This window comes from Ambystoma mexicanum, chromosome 1q (genome assembly GCF_040938575.1).
Source record: "Ambystoma mexicanum isolate Mex_15411 chromosome 1q, UKY_AmexF1_1, whole genome shotgun sequence".
Classification (NCBI taxonomy): domain Eukaryota; kingdom Metazoa; phylum Chordata; class Amphibia; order Caudata; family Ambystomatidae; genus Ambystoma; species Ambystoma mexicanum.
This window is the reverse complement of record NC_090922.1, coordinates 457,632,610-457,648,083: the sequence shown is the minus strand read 5'-3', so window position 1 is coordinate 457,648,083 and position 15,474 is coordinate 457,632,610. Positions and strand designations below refer to the sequence as shown.

General features: G+C 44.4%; 2 protein-coding genes across 2 annotated transcripts in view; one reads left to right on the top strand and one right to left on the bottom strand.

Annotated features, from left to right (window-relative positions):
• Positions 1 to 2,023: 2,023 nt before the first annotated feature.
• LOC138528656 (chemerin-like receptor 1) lies at positions 2,024 to 3,237 on the top strand. The gene has a single exon (XM_069640480.1). It carries the CDS (start codon positions 2,147 to 2,149, stop codon positions 3,110 to 3,112), a length of 966 nt encoding a protein of 321 aa, XP_069496581.1. The 5' UTR covers positions 2,024 to 2,146; the 3' UTR covers positions 3,113 to 3,237.
• Positions 3,238 to 4,781: 1,544 nt separating this feature from the next.
• LOC138528623 (serine/threonine-protein phosphatase 2A 65 kDa regulatory subunit A alpha isoform) overlaps positions 4,782 to 15,474 on the bottom strand; it is a 1,423,294-nt gene continuing 1,412,601 nt past the window's right edge. Inside the window, exon 15 of the mRNA XM_069640443.1 lies at positions 4,782 to 5,155. Within this exon, the coding sequence (XP_069496544.1) occupies positions 5,103 to 5,155 (53 nt within the window). The 3' untranslated portion in view covers positions 4,782 to 5,102. The remainder of the gene's footprint in view (positions 5,156 to 15,474) is intronic.

Here is a 15,474-nt window from a genome sequence, read left to right as displayed (position 1 = left end):
GCCGTTTATGGAGAACTGTATATTCCGGATCTCAATAAAACCTCTGAATGTAGAGACATCCTTCATGTTTCTGTAGCTATACTCATATAAGAGTCATTAAAATATATGAATTCATTAATAATGTATATATTTTAATGTATCTTTTTTATATGCATGTGATTGGAGCCACTTTACTGAACTCAATTCAAGAAGTCTATGTTTTTTTTATCAAGCAAAGTGTTAAGCAATTAGAGCCAATGGAGTGTTTAATTATTTGGCACTTTACAATTATTTTGTTTCCAATGCTGCACATTACATGCTTGGTGGGGGTCTTAATATTGCCAGAAAACACCTGCTGAACAGATATCCTGGGAAACAAAGGAATCACTTAATATGGTGCTTTTCATGAAGCAGTTAAATAATAGTTGATGGCTTATTGCTCTGCAGGATCAAGGTTCCGTGATTGTTTAGCCATCTGTTCCTCTGAAATTGACATCAGTTATTGGCCATGCATCTATCAATGTCATTCAAGTAAGGATATTCAGCTAAACAATGTAGGCCTATGAAAGTCCTGAAGTTGGAATGTACTTAGCTCATTTGGCTTGTATTTTCTATACACACCTTTTGTTCTAACTACACACTGATGTGTCTATTCATTCTTTTTAAATGGCTTAATCACTGATTAGTGGTGAAGTATGTTTTACAGATAGCTGACACTTTCATGCTTTGCCTGAAGAGAAGCCATGGGCAGACAAGCATTTTAGGTTTAACCAGAGTTCAACTGCATTGACCATTTAAAACATGTTCTTTGTGTAATTCTTACTGTTATTGCCAAGTTAAAGTGTATGCCTATCACCAAATGTTACTCATTTTATATAAATTATGATGGACGTTCTGACTATCATCTCCTTTATTAAAGTATAATTTGTATAAATTGTGAATGTTCTTAATGCAACATGTGTGCATAAAAACAGAAGCCACTTTTACGAAAGGCAACATGTGTTCCTATAATATTTGACATTGTTATATGATATTTAAAAACAGAGTTATTAAAAATGCATCTTGTTTATTGAAACACATTACATTTGTGTCAAATAGTTTTGACACAGTTCTCAATCACACCACGCTAATGCAGATCATTGTCAGCTCTCAGCTTTCAATGCTAAAATAAATCTAGAATAGGTACACCTAAACCCATGATCACTGCCTAAAAAGCCATATTCTTTTATATGAGGGGCACTAAAAATCAAACTATCATTGTGAAAATACCAATATTAATATCAGCCTATGAACAAATAGTTCTAAAGAAGCAATGGATCTTAATTATTTTTAAAAAGGACAGCCTCTGTGAGTACAAAAACAGGGACACTATCCCATCTCCACAAACAACACAGAAATCAGTATTTGGGAGGCACCGCCAAAGAAATCCTACAGACTGGAAAGCCTAGCAAGAAAATCCCCAATAGAAACTTAACATGTGTCTTTCTAGTTGCTGAGGCTATAACAATAATATTTGGTCTTCTTGTCGACCACAGAATTGCATTTCTATACCTATACTCAAGTATGTTTTACAAGAGACAGGAACATCAGCATAGCTCCCATTGGCCCCCGTGTTATGAGGGTGTACTTTATCCATGACTGGATTTTTAGCCAACTGCTGTTTGCATGGGACGTGTGAAGTTCTGATGGCTAAACAGCCAGAACTGAAATAAGGTACTTGTCATGACATTGGGCCACTTAGTAGCTGTGCATCAATATATCAGAGGGATTAAGATTGGTGGGAGCTGAGAGCACATGCTTGGGAGCTAGAAGAAAATTGATAGATGGACACCAACAATCACAAGGAGCTATTTTTGATTCCCAGTGCCAGCAGACATCCTATAAACACGCATACCCATGTGGAATTGACTCTGCATTGGGATTGTGTACGAAGGAGCATCAGGGAATATCTAGAACACATGTAAAGCATAATAGGTAATATCCAATAGACAAGAAATTATAGTTTGCATCTCATGAGCTGCTCTGTATCCTATGATCAACATATAGGAACATAAACACAACATAGACAGCTGGTTTAGTACATTATTTCATGCCTTTTGCTTATGTTGAAAAGTGCTATCAATCTAAAAGACCCTGATCTTCACACTGTCATCTTTCTCTTTCCAGAATGAAAATGTTTCCCCCCTGGTTAAATGCAACCAATGACACCTCGGTCTACAGTGAATATGCTCACCTGCGAGACACTATGAAGATTGTCGCTTCCGTTATCTTCAGTATTATACTTCTGATGGGGGTCACCGGGAATGGCACAGTCATCTGGATCACTGGCTGCAAGCTGAGGAAGACCATAAACACGGTTTGGTTCCTGAACCTAGCAGTTGCTGATTTCATCTCCACTTTCCTGATCTTCAACACCCTGCTGAACTTGGCACTGGACCTCAACTGGCCTTTCGGCTCGGTTTCATGCAAGCTGCTTAACTGCACCTTTGGACTCAGCATCTACACCAGCATTCTCTTACTGAGCGCCATCAGCATCGACAGGTGCGTCCTGGTGCTCTTCCCTGTGTGGTGTCAGAACTACAGGACTACAAAGCTCATTTCCACGGTTTGCTTGTTTATCTGGGCACTTTCTATCTCCCTGGTGCCAGGTTCTTTCATGCTCTCCGAGATGTCTACAAAGCACAACCGAAGCAGCTGCAAAAATGTGGATATCTTTGAGGACTGGGAGAGGGAGGAGGCCGATGTCTTCACTGTCTGCCTCTTCCTGTATCAGTTTCTCATTCCTTTGACTATCATCTTGATTTCCTACGCAATCATCATTTTCTCCATCAAGAAGAAAGGTCTGAACAAGTCTAACAAGCCTCTGCTGGTGATCACAGGGGTGGTTTTCTCATTCTTTCTCTGCTGGCTTCCCTACCACGGCTTAGCCTTGGCAAGGATATCTGTCCCTCACCTCCCTCCGCTTGTGTACTATGTAGCAATCCCACTCTCCAAGTGCCTTGCCATGTTCAACAGTTGCATCAATCCGATCCTCTATGTCTTCATTGGGCACGAGTTCAAGGACATTGTAAGAAAGTCTCTGCTTCAGGTGTTCAAGTCTGCGTTTGAGGAAATGCCTCACACCAGGGTCTAAGTGGATGGAAGACACAGCATCCCTGAAGTTTGAGGAAGAAGGTAGTTGTTCTTCAGTCGCACTGTTTTGATGCAGAGCAGGAGAAACAGACCTCAACCAGAGATAATTGTATTTTTGACAATTGACCAAACGTGTGACACTCAAACATTTCTAACCTGTTCTTTTGAACATAGGTCCGCTAAACTATTGAAGGACTATTTTATAAGCAGCGACAATGGTCTGCCAAACCCATTGTGTTCACATATGTTGTCAGATTGAAACCTTCTTAAAATGATGACTGAACTGCGATCAAGACATTCTGTGCTCACCTTTAAAATCAGGGTTCATAAAGGCAGAGAAGGAACTCTGCCACGCCAGTCTAGAACGAAGGCAAATCTTGGAAAACACAACCTTTATTTTGAAGTATCAAGTGCCTCTACAAGGAAACAGGCCTGTGGTTCGCCACACACCAGTACCAGTTTCTTCAAACTTCGTCGTGGTCCAAATCCTAATGTGATATAAATGCTGCATCCTATGTAGCAGGACCCTTGAAAAGGAAAACATTACATTACTAGATCTCCAAGTGCTTGGCAAAAAACGTATGAGGAAAATAGAAATAGATGGGGCAGAAAAAGTGGGCAAAGGGATACATCACAGAATGCCTTATGAGCTTATATCTGCATGCTGGGCATTCAATGGTATTGAAGGGCTTTGGAAACCGCTGAAAAGTGAAATACATTAGCATCTTCGGCTGTTTTCAGAGCAGTTGCCCCCTTTCTGCCATGACATGTAAATGCTTTGCCAAGAATTGCCATGCGTCAGTCCAGTGTGGTGGCATTTTGGGTGACATGCACAGCAATCTTGTGGAAAAAACATTTATTCTAAGCCCTTCCAAAGTATTTAGCGTGCACACCTGCTCCACCATGTTGGTGTTCTTAGAGTGCCACCATTTTGAGTAAATGAAAGGGATCCCCTTGTGGGAAGGCTGCGTCTGAACGAGTTATGGAAGGGTAGACGGTTATGCAGAGATGAATGCAGAAAATAGACCTCTGGTCTCTGTTCTGATGCAAGGTTTAGAGCTGGCGTGAGGAAAGTGAAGAGAATGCTCACAACCTCCGCTTGCAGAGCACAGCAGACACCATCCTGCAAGGGGGCTGCCAGACTAAGGGTCCTCGTGATTCAAATACCAGGGCAGGGTGCAGTATGACCGAACCATTCATATTCTGCATGTCGTTCGACTTTACAATTTGTCATCACTACATTAAAAACCATGTGTAAATGCAACTGAAAAGGACAACACCCCCAAAACCATAAGAAACAGTTAATTCCCCTAGCAAAGGAAATGATTTAAGCGGACTAGTGTATGTGCCCGAAAGATGCGGGTTAACCATTTTATCCACTGTCCTGAACTCTTTTTAACCATCAACCTGCCATTTTTGGAACCTGTGCTTTATGCCAGTTTCTCTAAAGTATAACAAACAAAAAAATGTAAGGAAAAAAATGTCAAGCAAAACTCTTCGGAAAGACGAACTTAACATAGAAAAGGTACAACATCAAATCTTCCCACAAGGGTTGAACTTTAGCACAGGTAAAATGCAGTTAAGGGTAACCAAAGTCTTCTGTATGCAGGTCCGGGTGATCCTCTGCCATGTAGCCCTTTTTTGCGAATAGAGAACATGAGGTCTAGACCCTCTCTTCATAATGTGGCTTTATTTTTCTCCCCATTATTCAGCCAAGCTATGAACAGGGCCTATGATGGATGCATGCACATGCTCCCCCGCCCCCAGTAAGGCCAGCACATGCCCAATCAGAGCTCTATATTGAGTAAGCAAAGGGGCGTGGGGTGGGCAAAACCTCCTTTCAGTCAATGGTTTCTGAGCGTTTGGGGCATGTCACCTTTAGGAACCAATACTTCCTCAGATCAATTCAGTCAAATTCCAGCTGTTTCTGATTCCGAAGCTGTGATCTTGCAGAGGCACGGGCTTGTTTTAATGCATCTTTCCCTTCACAGTTAATTTCGGAGGAATGGAAATGTTGAGCCCAGCTGGTAGGTCGAGTCCTCACCTGTTGGCAGAAGAAGGAGCAGAGTGTGATCCTCTTGGAAGGCCACAGGGGAGCAAGCAACATGTGTGATCCTGTGGCATTCCAGAGAGCATTGCCATCGTTGTCGGTCCTTGTTATCTATAGGGTGACCACATTTCCAGGTATTGGTCAACATAAGGAGGTAACCATTGTTTTCTGTGGATCATACATCAACATGAACAAAGTTGATATCGGTATCATTATGAACCATGATGCTCAGTGTAAATCAGAAAGTGTGGACTCCTCTTTCATTGGAAATAACCCTGTGGGAAACAGATCAGTACTACAAAAGGAAAGGGGCTTGTTAAACATGTCCAGCATCTTACTTCTGTACTCATTGACTACGGGTAGCAGAAGACCCAAACCTGCAGACCTAAGCTTGTACAGAAGCACGTGTTCCCTGTTGGGATGAAGCTTGTTACATTGTTGAAGTGGGGTGTAAACCCAGCAGACTACCATAGAGTTCCACAACTCAACACTAAGTTCAGCATCTGACAGCACCCGACCCCTCTTATTAAGCAGTGGTCCACAAAGCGGGGGTTCAGAATCATGAATTTGCCTAATGAACGCATTGCCACCAGGTGAGTTTTTCTTGCACTACCTGCAGGTGCTAAAGATGGCTGCCACCTCAGAGATGGCTTGTGTTGGAAGGACACCCTGCTCTCTTCCCACACAGACTCAGTTAGCAAGGATTCCCCCATCCTTACCCCATATATGCAGCTGTGAGGCAGTAATCCCCAGGGGTTTCCTGGAACAAGAAGATGGTGCATATGGGATGGGTATGGCCACATCTATGCCATCATCGTTTCTAGCTCAGCCAGTTGCCTCCTCCTATCTCTAAATCAAGTGGTAATTACCTCTTCTCCGTTTGGAAGTCTCGAAGAAAGGTGGAGTGGAGGCAGAGGGAGTCATGGCTTCCACCAATTTGTGGATAATCTGTCTATATATTGGGCGGAGATCATAACATCAGCACCCAGAAGCAGTAGCCATACTATATCTTTGCTGGGATAAAATAAAACAGAATCTGGTGTTTAAGTTAAAAAAATAAAAGTTTTAAACACTTTAAAAAAAGGTTATAAACAGAGCTGTCCAGGATCTCACAGCCCCGCCTGCCCGCCCTGATGATTCCTCTGCCTTTAAGCCTCTCAGGCTCTTCAAAAGCCTGCCATCCCTCTTCCTAGGCCAGATGGATGCCTACTAACCTGAAGGCCTGTCAGGGCCTCAGCCAGGTTCCCGGTCTTCGTCCTGGATGTTTGCTGCTCCCTGCCTCTGTCTCCACCAGTGCTGCAAGCTCTTGGAGGCCCTCTTCGCACACCTGGGCAGCTCCCAGTGGCCGAGACACCCTGCAGACCAACCCCCCACACCTCCTTGCTGTCTGCTGGGGACCTGGAAACCCAGTGAGCCTGCTTCCTGCATGCTTAGTGCTGCTCTGAGTCTCCCTGCCTGCTGCCGCTCAACGTGGGGAAATTCAGCCATAGCTGTTGGATCTGTAGGGGTAGGGATTATAGTAGTTCCCAACAGGATAGGCAGATGATATTGCTAGCTTGTACCTCTACGGTGCCACCTTAACATCAACAGGTGTCAGCACCCTCACATCACTCTACCTAATGAGCGCCTTGTTGCTTGCCGGGTTTTGTGTCCTCTATAAATGTGAAAATAAATAAATAATGTAAGATGAAGCAAGACTAACTCTTCCCCAAAGCAGACATTTTTATCTGCTTTCCTGCGCTCTACTCCTTTCTTCCACGGACTATCATCTTCTACGCTGCCCTCAATTCATCCATAAACCTGCTTCATCCAATCCATAGCATAACCCTAGCATCTTCCTCATCACCATATCGGGAAGACCCCTCCTTTGGCATAAACCAGAATCCCTCAGCATACCCTAGTTACCACCTTAGACACCACAGTAACCCCCAGCAATTCCCCCCTCTCCTTCATTTCCAACACCTTACCAGCCTAGTCCAGTAAAGTCTTAGCACCTCCTGGTTACCTCCTGATTCAACTTCACCATCCTCTGACAATTCGTCCCTCTATTTAATCTCTATCCCTCTTTACCCACTGAAGACCATTCCCTACCTTCACCCTTGCCCTTCTGCTCCCCTCGCTAAAAAGAAGTCTAGGAATGCCTCCTTGTCATCATGAAAGTCCTCTTTTCCCTTCCATTCACAACCAGAAGCCTGCCCTCAATATTACACTTGGCCCTGCCTACCTCCACTCCAAAAGCCCTGCACCACTGGTCTCTGAGTTGCCCTCACATACAGTCCTTGCCTCTCCCTAGGGCACATCTGCCCAAATCAAAACCATCCTTAGATCCCTCATCAATCAGTGCGAGCCCCCATCAGCTCCGGTTTCCACCCTATCCTCACCCTTCCGCCCATCACAATAACCAAAATCTCTCCCATCCTCCTCATCACTAATACCCAACTTTCTAAGAGTTTGTCTCCTAAACGTCAGATCTATCACTAACAAAACTGCCCTCATTGCCTACATTATCTATAATCGAAACATGGGTCTCAAATCACAATATCAGCCTCAGAAAAGGGCTTATACCTGACAACTCCTTCTACCTCTTTCAAACTCAGAAAGGAAAAAGTGGAGGCGAGTAGCTATCATTTTCCATTCAGAACTTCAACTCAAGCAGTGCCCTCCAAATCCTTTGACTCCTTTAAAAACCTCACTGCCAAAAGTATTGTTAACCCACAACCTTCTCGTCATCAATGCCATCTACAGATGCCCAAAAAAACAATGCCTCTTTCAACTCTAACTTATGCCACCTTGAAGAACTTTCCCTTCTTTCAAACATCATCACAGTTCTTGGTGACTTAAACATCTGGGCTGACAAGACAGATAGGCCTCGAGCCTCTGATGTCCTAATCTCCTTCGACAACTTAAATTTCTCCTTTCAACTTGCGGAACCAGCCACACTAGAGCCCACTCATTGACCGTGTCTTCTGACTCTGCCTAACCATTCACAATCTCTCCTCAATGCACCTCTCTTAATGAGTTAACTTCCTTTATTCGCTATGTCCTAAAACCAATGTCAACCTCTTCAACCAGAGCAATGACTTTTATATGACCATGGCAGAACCTCTCCCCCTCCGCCTTTGCCACAGACATCACCCTCGTTGATGCTTCTTCCATCCACCTAAGCATCAATGAGCTGCTAGACAGGCATCATCTGCAATCACTGAATCCTTTTATTGTCTCATTCCTCCCAGATCTCCTCTCCGAAAGAACCCTTCCCACACCCACAATAAATTGTCCTCCAATGATCTGATGCAAATTAGACAACAACATCAAAAACTTGGATGCCGCTGGAGGAAATCTGGCTCTCAATTTGCCAAAACCACCTGCCGTCTCTACCAAAGAGTCCACAAACGCACCAAAAAGGCCTTTTTTCCCCCTCACTTTTGACAGCACCAACAACACGGCAGCATTGTTCAAAATCTACCACAACCTCATCAAACCAAACTCAGAAAAAAACTCCTGTTCCTCGTTTGCAACATTTTTGCAATCAACTCCATGAATTCATCATTTCCAGGATCCAAAATCTCAATGCTAAAATCTCCTCCTATGCAACTTGACATTTCCCCTCATTATCTATATACCACACTTGCAAGTGCCAGCTGACCAATCTTGATGCTTTCAAAACTGACGATGTACTGAATGCCAACAAAACAGAAGGCCACTCCTGCTCGCCTAACAATCTTGCTTCTGTCTGTATCCTGTCTGCTGACCACCTAGTGCAGGATCTCAATCTCATTATCAACAAATCATTATATGACGGCTCCTTCCCAACCATCTGCGGCACACCATTGTGATTCTCTTGATCGTGAAGGCTTCCTTGGATTCCAGTTGCCTATGTAACTACCACCCCACTCTAACCTCCTCAGGAACACCAGAATGATGGAGAATGCCATCAAATAACTCCAACAATGGTTAGATAAAGTCCCTCCCCTGGATTACCAACAATTAGGCTTATAACAGTCTCATGCATCTGAGACAGCTCTCCTTGACATAACATAACATCTACTCGAAGACTTACACTCCAATTAGCCAGAATTACTAATCCTTCTTGACTTAGACGTAGAGGACCACGACATTCTAGCTTCTTGTATCCAGGACTGGCTCAGGATCACAGTCAATGGATTCGCCTAGCTCCAATCCTTTGATTTCAACCAATCCCAACAAACCGAACTCAGCCCCTACCTTTCTCCGATTTCTTCTCTTGACTGTGGCATTCCCCAAGGCTCTTCATTTTCCCTCCTCTTTTTCAATGCTCACATGAGACCACTTGCCAATGTCATCATTTCTTTCAACCTGGACTTCTAAATGTATGTCGATGACACCTTACGTAAAGCGAAAGCCAACTTCTCTCTGAACCCATAACCCCTTTTCTCGGACCAATGGTTTAAATCCCTACACATCTGCCTCCAAGCCATCCAGGGATTGATGCTCTTCAGCAAACTAACCCTAAATGGTGACAAATCTGAGATCTTAATTCTGGTCTCTCGTGACCCTGGAGCCCTCTCTTGCATGGCCTCCCCAGCTGGGCCCAACACCCACTCCCTCCAAATCTGTGCGAAATCTGAGATTCCTCTTTGAAGAATAACTCTTCATGCGCCACTATATTAACAACCTTATCAAATCCTGAATTCTTCAATTCCAATTACCACGAAAGATCACACCCTACATTTCCCCATGCCACTGAGCGTATCTGCTCAGAGCAATCATTTTATCCAGAATAACTCCCTTTATTTCTGCCTTCCTCAATCTTGCCTCTCGAAACTGCAGCTTACTTATAACAAAGCTTTCTGGAGGATCTTCAAACTCAAACCCCACAACTACATTTCCTCTGCACTGTCCCAACTCTATTGGCTTCCTCTTGGCCCCCAAATCAAATTCAAGCTGCTATGCCTAACTTACAGGACCCTCATAGATCAAAGGCCTAATTACCTAAAAGCTCATCAAAACCTTGCAGCCCACAATAGCTCAGATCTTCTGACTCAGTTTTCCTAGAAGTTTCAAAATTCGCTTTCGGGGATGACGCTTTGCCGCTCTGCTCCAGCTTCTGTAACTCTATTCTCTCCAATCTTCCACTTGAAAGAAAACACATCAAATTCATCAGCTCCCTGAAGACCTCACTCTTCTCAAAAGACTTTTTATTCCCGCCACCTCCTAGGACAGGTCATCTTGGATCACACGCTCTGAAGCGATTGTCAGACTGAGTGTGATACAAGAACACTAAATTATAAAACAAATAAATACAACAGAAAAGGAAACCAAGAGTGAGGAAAGGTTATGCAACTATTTTAGGAGGAAGGTGTTGTGTGGTTGTAGTTGAGAAACAGAAGCACACCAACTGATTTTAATATTAAACTAAGCAATTTGTAAATATGGCAACACTGCTTTATGAAAAGGAGAAGGAAGGTCTGCAGGCAAATGCTTGGCAGTAAGGGGTGTCTCCCATAATTACTTAATTACGTAAAATAAAATAAAATGCAACCCTACAAAGTGGAAAACAAAGTAGCGGATTGGCGGGTGATGCTAGTGTTGAGTGTCAGAAGAACAGTAGTACGTAAATCACTTTAAATAAATCCTGCAACAAAATAGACATTTTCAAATTGAAATCTTTGAGCTTATAGGCATAGCATTATGCATTCTAACTGAAACTAAATAGGCAGTAGTAATAGGTTTCGTTGGCATGATTGTGGTAGTTGGGAGTGGGTGTTGGGAGAAGTGGTTGGAGAGGGGATGGGGACGCCCCAATAGTAAAAAGAAAAACTACGAAAACTAGGGTGACCAAAATCGCTACACACAAATCTGTGTCTACAAAGCTATTGTAACCGTGCTCCAATATTCCAGTGAAGAGTCTAATTTGTCTGGATGTGTCTGGCAGATGCCAAGCGGGCATCTCATACAGCCATCATTTGTTGACAGTAAAGGAGCAGAGTTGCTTAAAGCTAGAATTAAACACATCAAGACCAAAAGTGTTAGAAAGGATGAACAATAAAGCACTCATTGTCAAGAAGAAGAGGATGATCTGTCAAGAAAGAGGGATTGGCCACTAAAGGTTGGTCGGGCGCAGGTACGCAGGCCACCCATCAGAAAAAGCCATATTGTTGGATTCTTCATATCACACTGCAGTGGTAATAAAGGGTATGCAACACTTCTGTACCCTAGCCCCCATTTTAGCCTTTACTGCTACTTTGGTAAACTTTGTAATATCAGCACCAGGTTTGTGCATCTCACCTCTTGTGACTCAAGAGCTTTCTGAGGGGAGTGGGAGACAAGATGTCAATGTCCAGTGACGTCTAGATGTGAAAAGTGTGAGTTACTTAACCAAACCATGGTATGTTCACAAATGACAATTCACATGTATATCGGACTGCTGTAGGAGGCCAGATGTGACATTGCCTTCATGGTGTGGGGTGTACCCAAGGACTGCGGTTTGAAATGCCCGACCGGGGCAGCCTCAACTTAAAACATGTGTTGGACTTGTTCCCTGCATTTCATCTCCCTTCTACCTCCGGTGTCCTCCCAGCAGGGGGCCTCCTTTATCAGAGTGTCCAGCCCCTGCTAGCAATGAGCTATGTCAAGGTTGGACAATGTTCTGTGTGAACTTTTACAAGTGGCCTACATTTTATCCAAAACTAAAGGGCTGATATCGCCACAGAATGCGTGGAAAGACTGCACGCTGCACGACATCTTGTTTTGGAACAAAACCCACAGGAAACTTTTTCTACAAGAAAAAAAAGGAGAGAACCCAGCTCCCCGCGCGCTTTTGCCATGTGACTGGGGGGATGTTACCCGAGTATTTAACGCTGTAATTAAAGCATGTTTGTTTTGTGGTGAAGTTTACCTCTGTTTGCAGACCAAGCTGGAACATCTTGCCCTGCCTGTTTTGTTTTTAATGCAAGGTACACGACGAGCCAGGCAAATAACTAATGCCCCGAATAGCCGCAAAATTGCACCCTGCTATTACAGTTAATGGACGGAGCAGAAAGATACATATTAATACAGCATAGATTAGAGGAAGACAAAACAAAACAAAAAAACTGCTTCTGGCGCCGGGCACATGAGACATTTTGTTCAGTTACCGTGTGAAAAAACGTGCGAGTTAATTTATTGTGCTGTCGTTTAAAGTTATAGCATTTGAAATCATTGTTGTCTGTGTTTTTGTGCAGCTGGGGAAGATTTCTGGAGGGCCGTTAAAACGGGGTGGGCTGTGTGTCATCTTATGGGCTTATGTGGCCATAAAGATGTAGGATTTTTAAAATTTCAAAAACAATACTTCGCATAACAATTACATCACAGGAAAATACAAAACATACATTGTTGGCACCACTGGAGCTTTCTAAAATACACAACTCATCAAACAGCACAACATGGAAATATGTTCAAATGTTTAAAATGTATAATTATGAATAGTAAATTAACACAGAATTCAATTACCTAACTTCACAGAAGGTAATCACACAGAACTAGGAGGCAACGTTTGACACTTCTCTGCTCTGTAGCTGCAGCCTGACCAATAGATATGTATTCCTGCAGTGCAAGATGAATAACTGAACAATATGGAGACTGATACCCTCCTCAGTCTGATATGCAGATGCTGTGTGATGGTGGTACGCTCTGCCACTTGCCTTCACTGGTGGTTCACCTAAGGCCTGTCCCGGCCAGATTGCAGGACAGAGTCATGTAGCTGTCAGGTCACTGGATTGGTCTGAGCCCTTCACTCAAAGTAATCACTTACCCGCCCACCGCACAGACAGACTAACAAATGTGTTGCATGCTCTGTCTTGAGCCGGTCTCAAGCAGCTTGCCTTAGGGTCATATAAATTACCTGCCACTGTAAAAATCAGTAGGATCTGTCACCCAAATCTGTAGGCGGTAGGACTGCTTAAAAAGCAGTAGCCTACTGCCCAAATCAGTAGGGTTGGCAAGTATGCGTTAATCACTTGGAAAGGGCCGTGTTGCACCCGTCGCAGGGCCGCACGATGAGGAAAACAGAAGGCATTGCAAATTGTTGCTCTTTACTTTTCAACGGTTTAACACGGTTATCTGTTGTGAGTCTTTGACTTTTGGGCTTTCCCGCGTTATGACTAAATTAATATTAGTAAAACTGAGTGAGACAAGAACATACATTGGAGCTGGGTCATATTGTTGCAGGATGTTATTGCATGTCTGCTGATGGATTAATACGTATTCGAATTTGATATGGTTTCTTATGAAATAGGCTCCCACAGTGCTTAAGATCTGGCACTATGACTCCCGAACCTAACGGCCAACTGGCAGCGAGATAAAACATTTACAACATGAATATATGCCTGCTTGACTGAGTGGTGGTATTTCGTGTAGAACAACAATAACCTGGGCATTTGTCCATATCTGTACCAACCAACGCGCTTGCTCATTCCATTCGCCCCTTTTGATACCCCACCAAGGAAAAAGGTGGAGAATGAGACATTCTTTCTTTTTTGGCATAAAAGGCCGCAGATTAATGTTCACAACATTCTATATAACTACAAAAACGCCAAACACTGCAAACAAACTTTGTGAAAATAGTTCTGAAGGTGTGGCGACCAGCCGACTGCTCCGAGTCCAAACCTTGCTTCCCTCTTTCTAAACCAAGTCCACTGTAGGCCAAAGCTCCCTCAACCATTCTTGTCTGAGCCCCGCCTGCCCCTGTAGGTGTTCCTGGGCTGGGGATCGCCTTTTTGTCAGCGGAAGCTGAGCCCTCATCAATACCTTCAGTGCCCCTGCCGCTTAGGCCCCCAAGGGGCACTGGTCACGAGAAGAGTGAAAACCTTTCCCGCTTTTCCACAGCTCATTAGTAGTCTGTATCTTGCCACTGGTCGCCAAAACACTGCCTCGATGTTCTGCGACAGCAACGGCTAAGCTTTGCCCTTCCACCGTCCTATAAGCACGGTGGGTGGGAGGAAAAGAAAACAAAATGGATCCTCCTTCGGTGCACAGCGTATTGCTGCTGGGCTGTTAAGATCCAGGAAGCAAGAACAAGGCACCCTATAGCCTGCCTTGCCCGCCCCCTTCCATTGTCCCGTTTCACTGGGATTTGGTCCCTTTTGGCAGGGTTCCCGCCTCTCGGATTTCCTGGGTTTGCACTGTGACCTCCCCCTTACCCAGGGGGAGGGAGGAGAGGATGCTGCCCTTTTATTCAGGCGCCTCCTCCATGCTTTACATCGACACCTCCATAACCTGGGCATTTGTCCATATGTGTACCAATCAACACGCTTGCTCATTTCATTCGCACCTTTTGATACCCCACCAAGGAAAAAGGTGCAGAATGAGACATTCTTTCTTTGTTGGCATAAAAGGCAGCAGATTCAATTTTCACAACATTCTATATAACTACAAACACTCCAAACACTGCCAACAAACTTTGTGAAAATAGTTCTGAGGGTGCAGCGACCAGCCGACTGCTCCGTGTCCAAACCTTGCTTCCCCCTTTCCAAACCAAGTCCACTGTAAGCCAAAGCTCTCCCAACCATTCTTTTCTGAGCCCCGCCTGCCACTGCAGGTGTTCCTGGGCTAGGGGAGTGCCGTTTTGCCAGGGGAAGCTGAGCCCTCATCAATACCTCAGCGCCCCTGTCGCTTAGGCCCCCAGGGGGCGCTTGTCGCGAGAAGAGCGAAAACCCTTCCCGCTTTTCCACAGCTCGTTAGTAGTCTCTATCTTGCCACTGGTTGCCAAAACACTACCACGCCAAAGGTGGGTCCACGGCCACCGTGGATCCCCCTTTTCCTTCTCTTATAACTCCAGCAGCTTCGTGCATACATTCCAAAAGAACAGATCCATAACTGCTGCTGACAAATGCGCTCCATCCTTCGCATAGTATTCCGGGGATTTCAAATTGATCAGACTGTGCCTGATCTGGGGAAAACCTCTGCACCTGCAGAACTTAGCCATTGGCCCATTTAATTTCCCCCTGGATTTTTCTACTGCAGAATGGCTTTCTGCACCCCTCCATTCCTGCCTCGGAATTATCTCGGACTAGATGATCTCTGTCTCCCCAACTGTGAGGACAGCTCCTGCAATTTGAATGTCATTTCCCTCATGAAAGACCCCCTCCCCAAGCTTTTCAGGTCATTGCCACCTAGATGGATAATCAAAACGTCAGGCTTGTGCTGCTTACCCAGCAACTTTCCAATGTGCCCCTGCAACTGGGCCCATCTCATCCCTGGCACCCCATCCCACCAGATCTGATACTCGCCCGATGTCATTCTCTCTCTTTCCACCGTCCAGCAGGCCCCGGCCTAAACACAAACAAATGTCCCAC

Bases quoted from the DNA above. Each gene is read 5' to 3' on its own strand.
- LOC138528656 (XM_069640480.1), top strand. From the start codon at position 2,147: ATGAAAATGTTTCCCCCCTGGTTAAATGCAACCAATGACACCTCGGTC.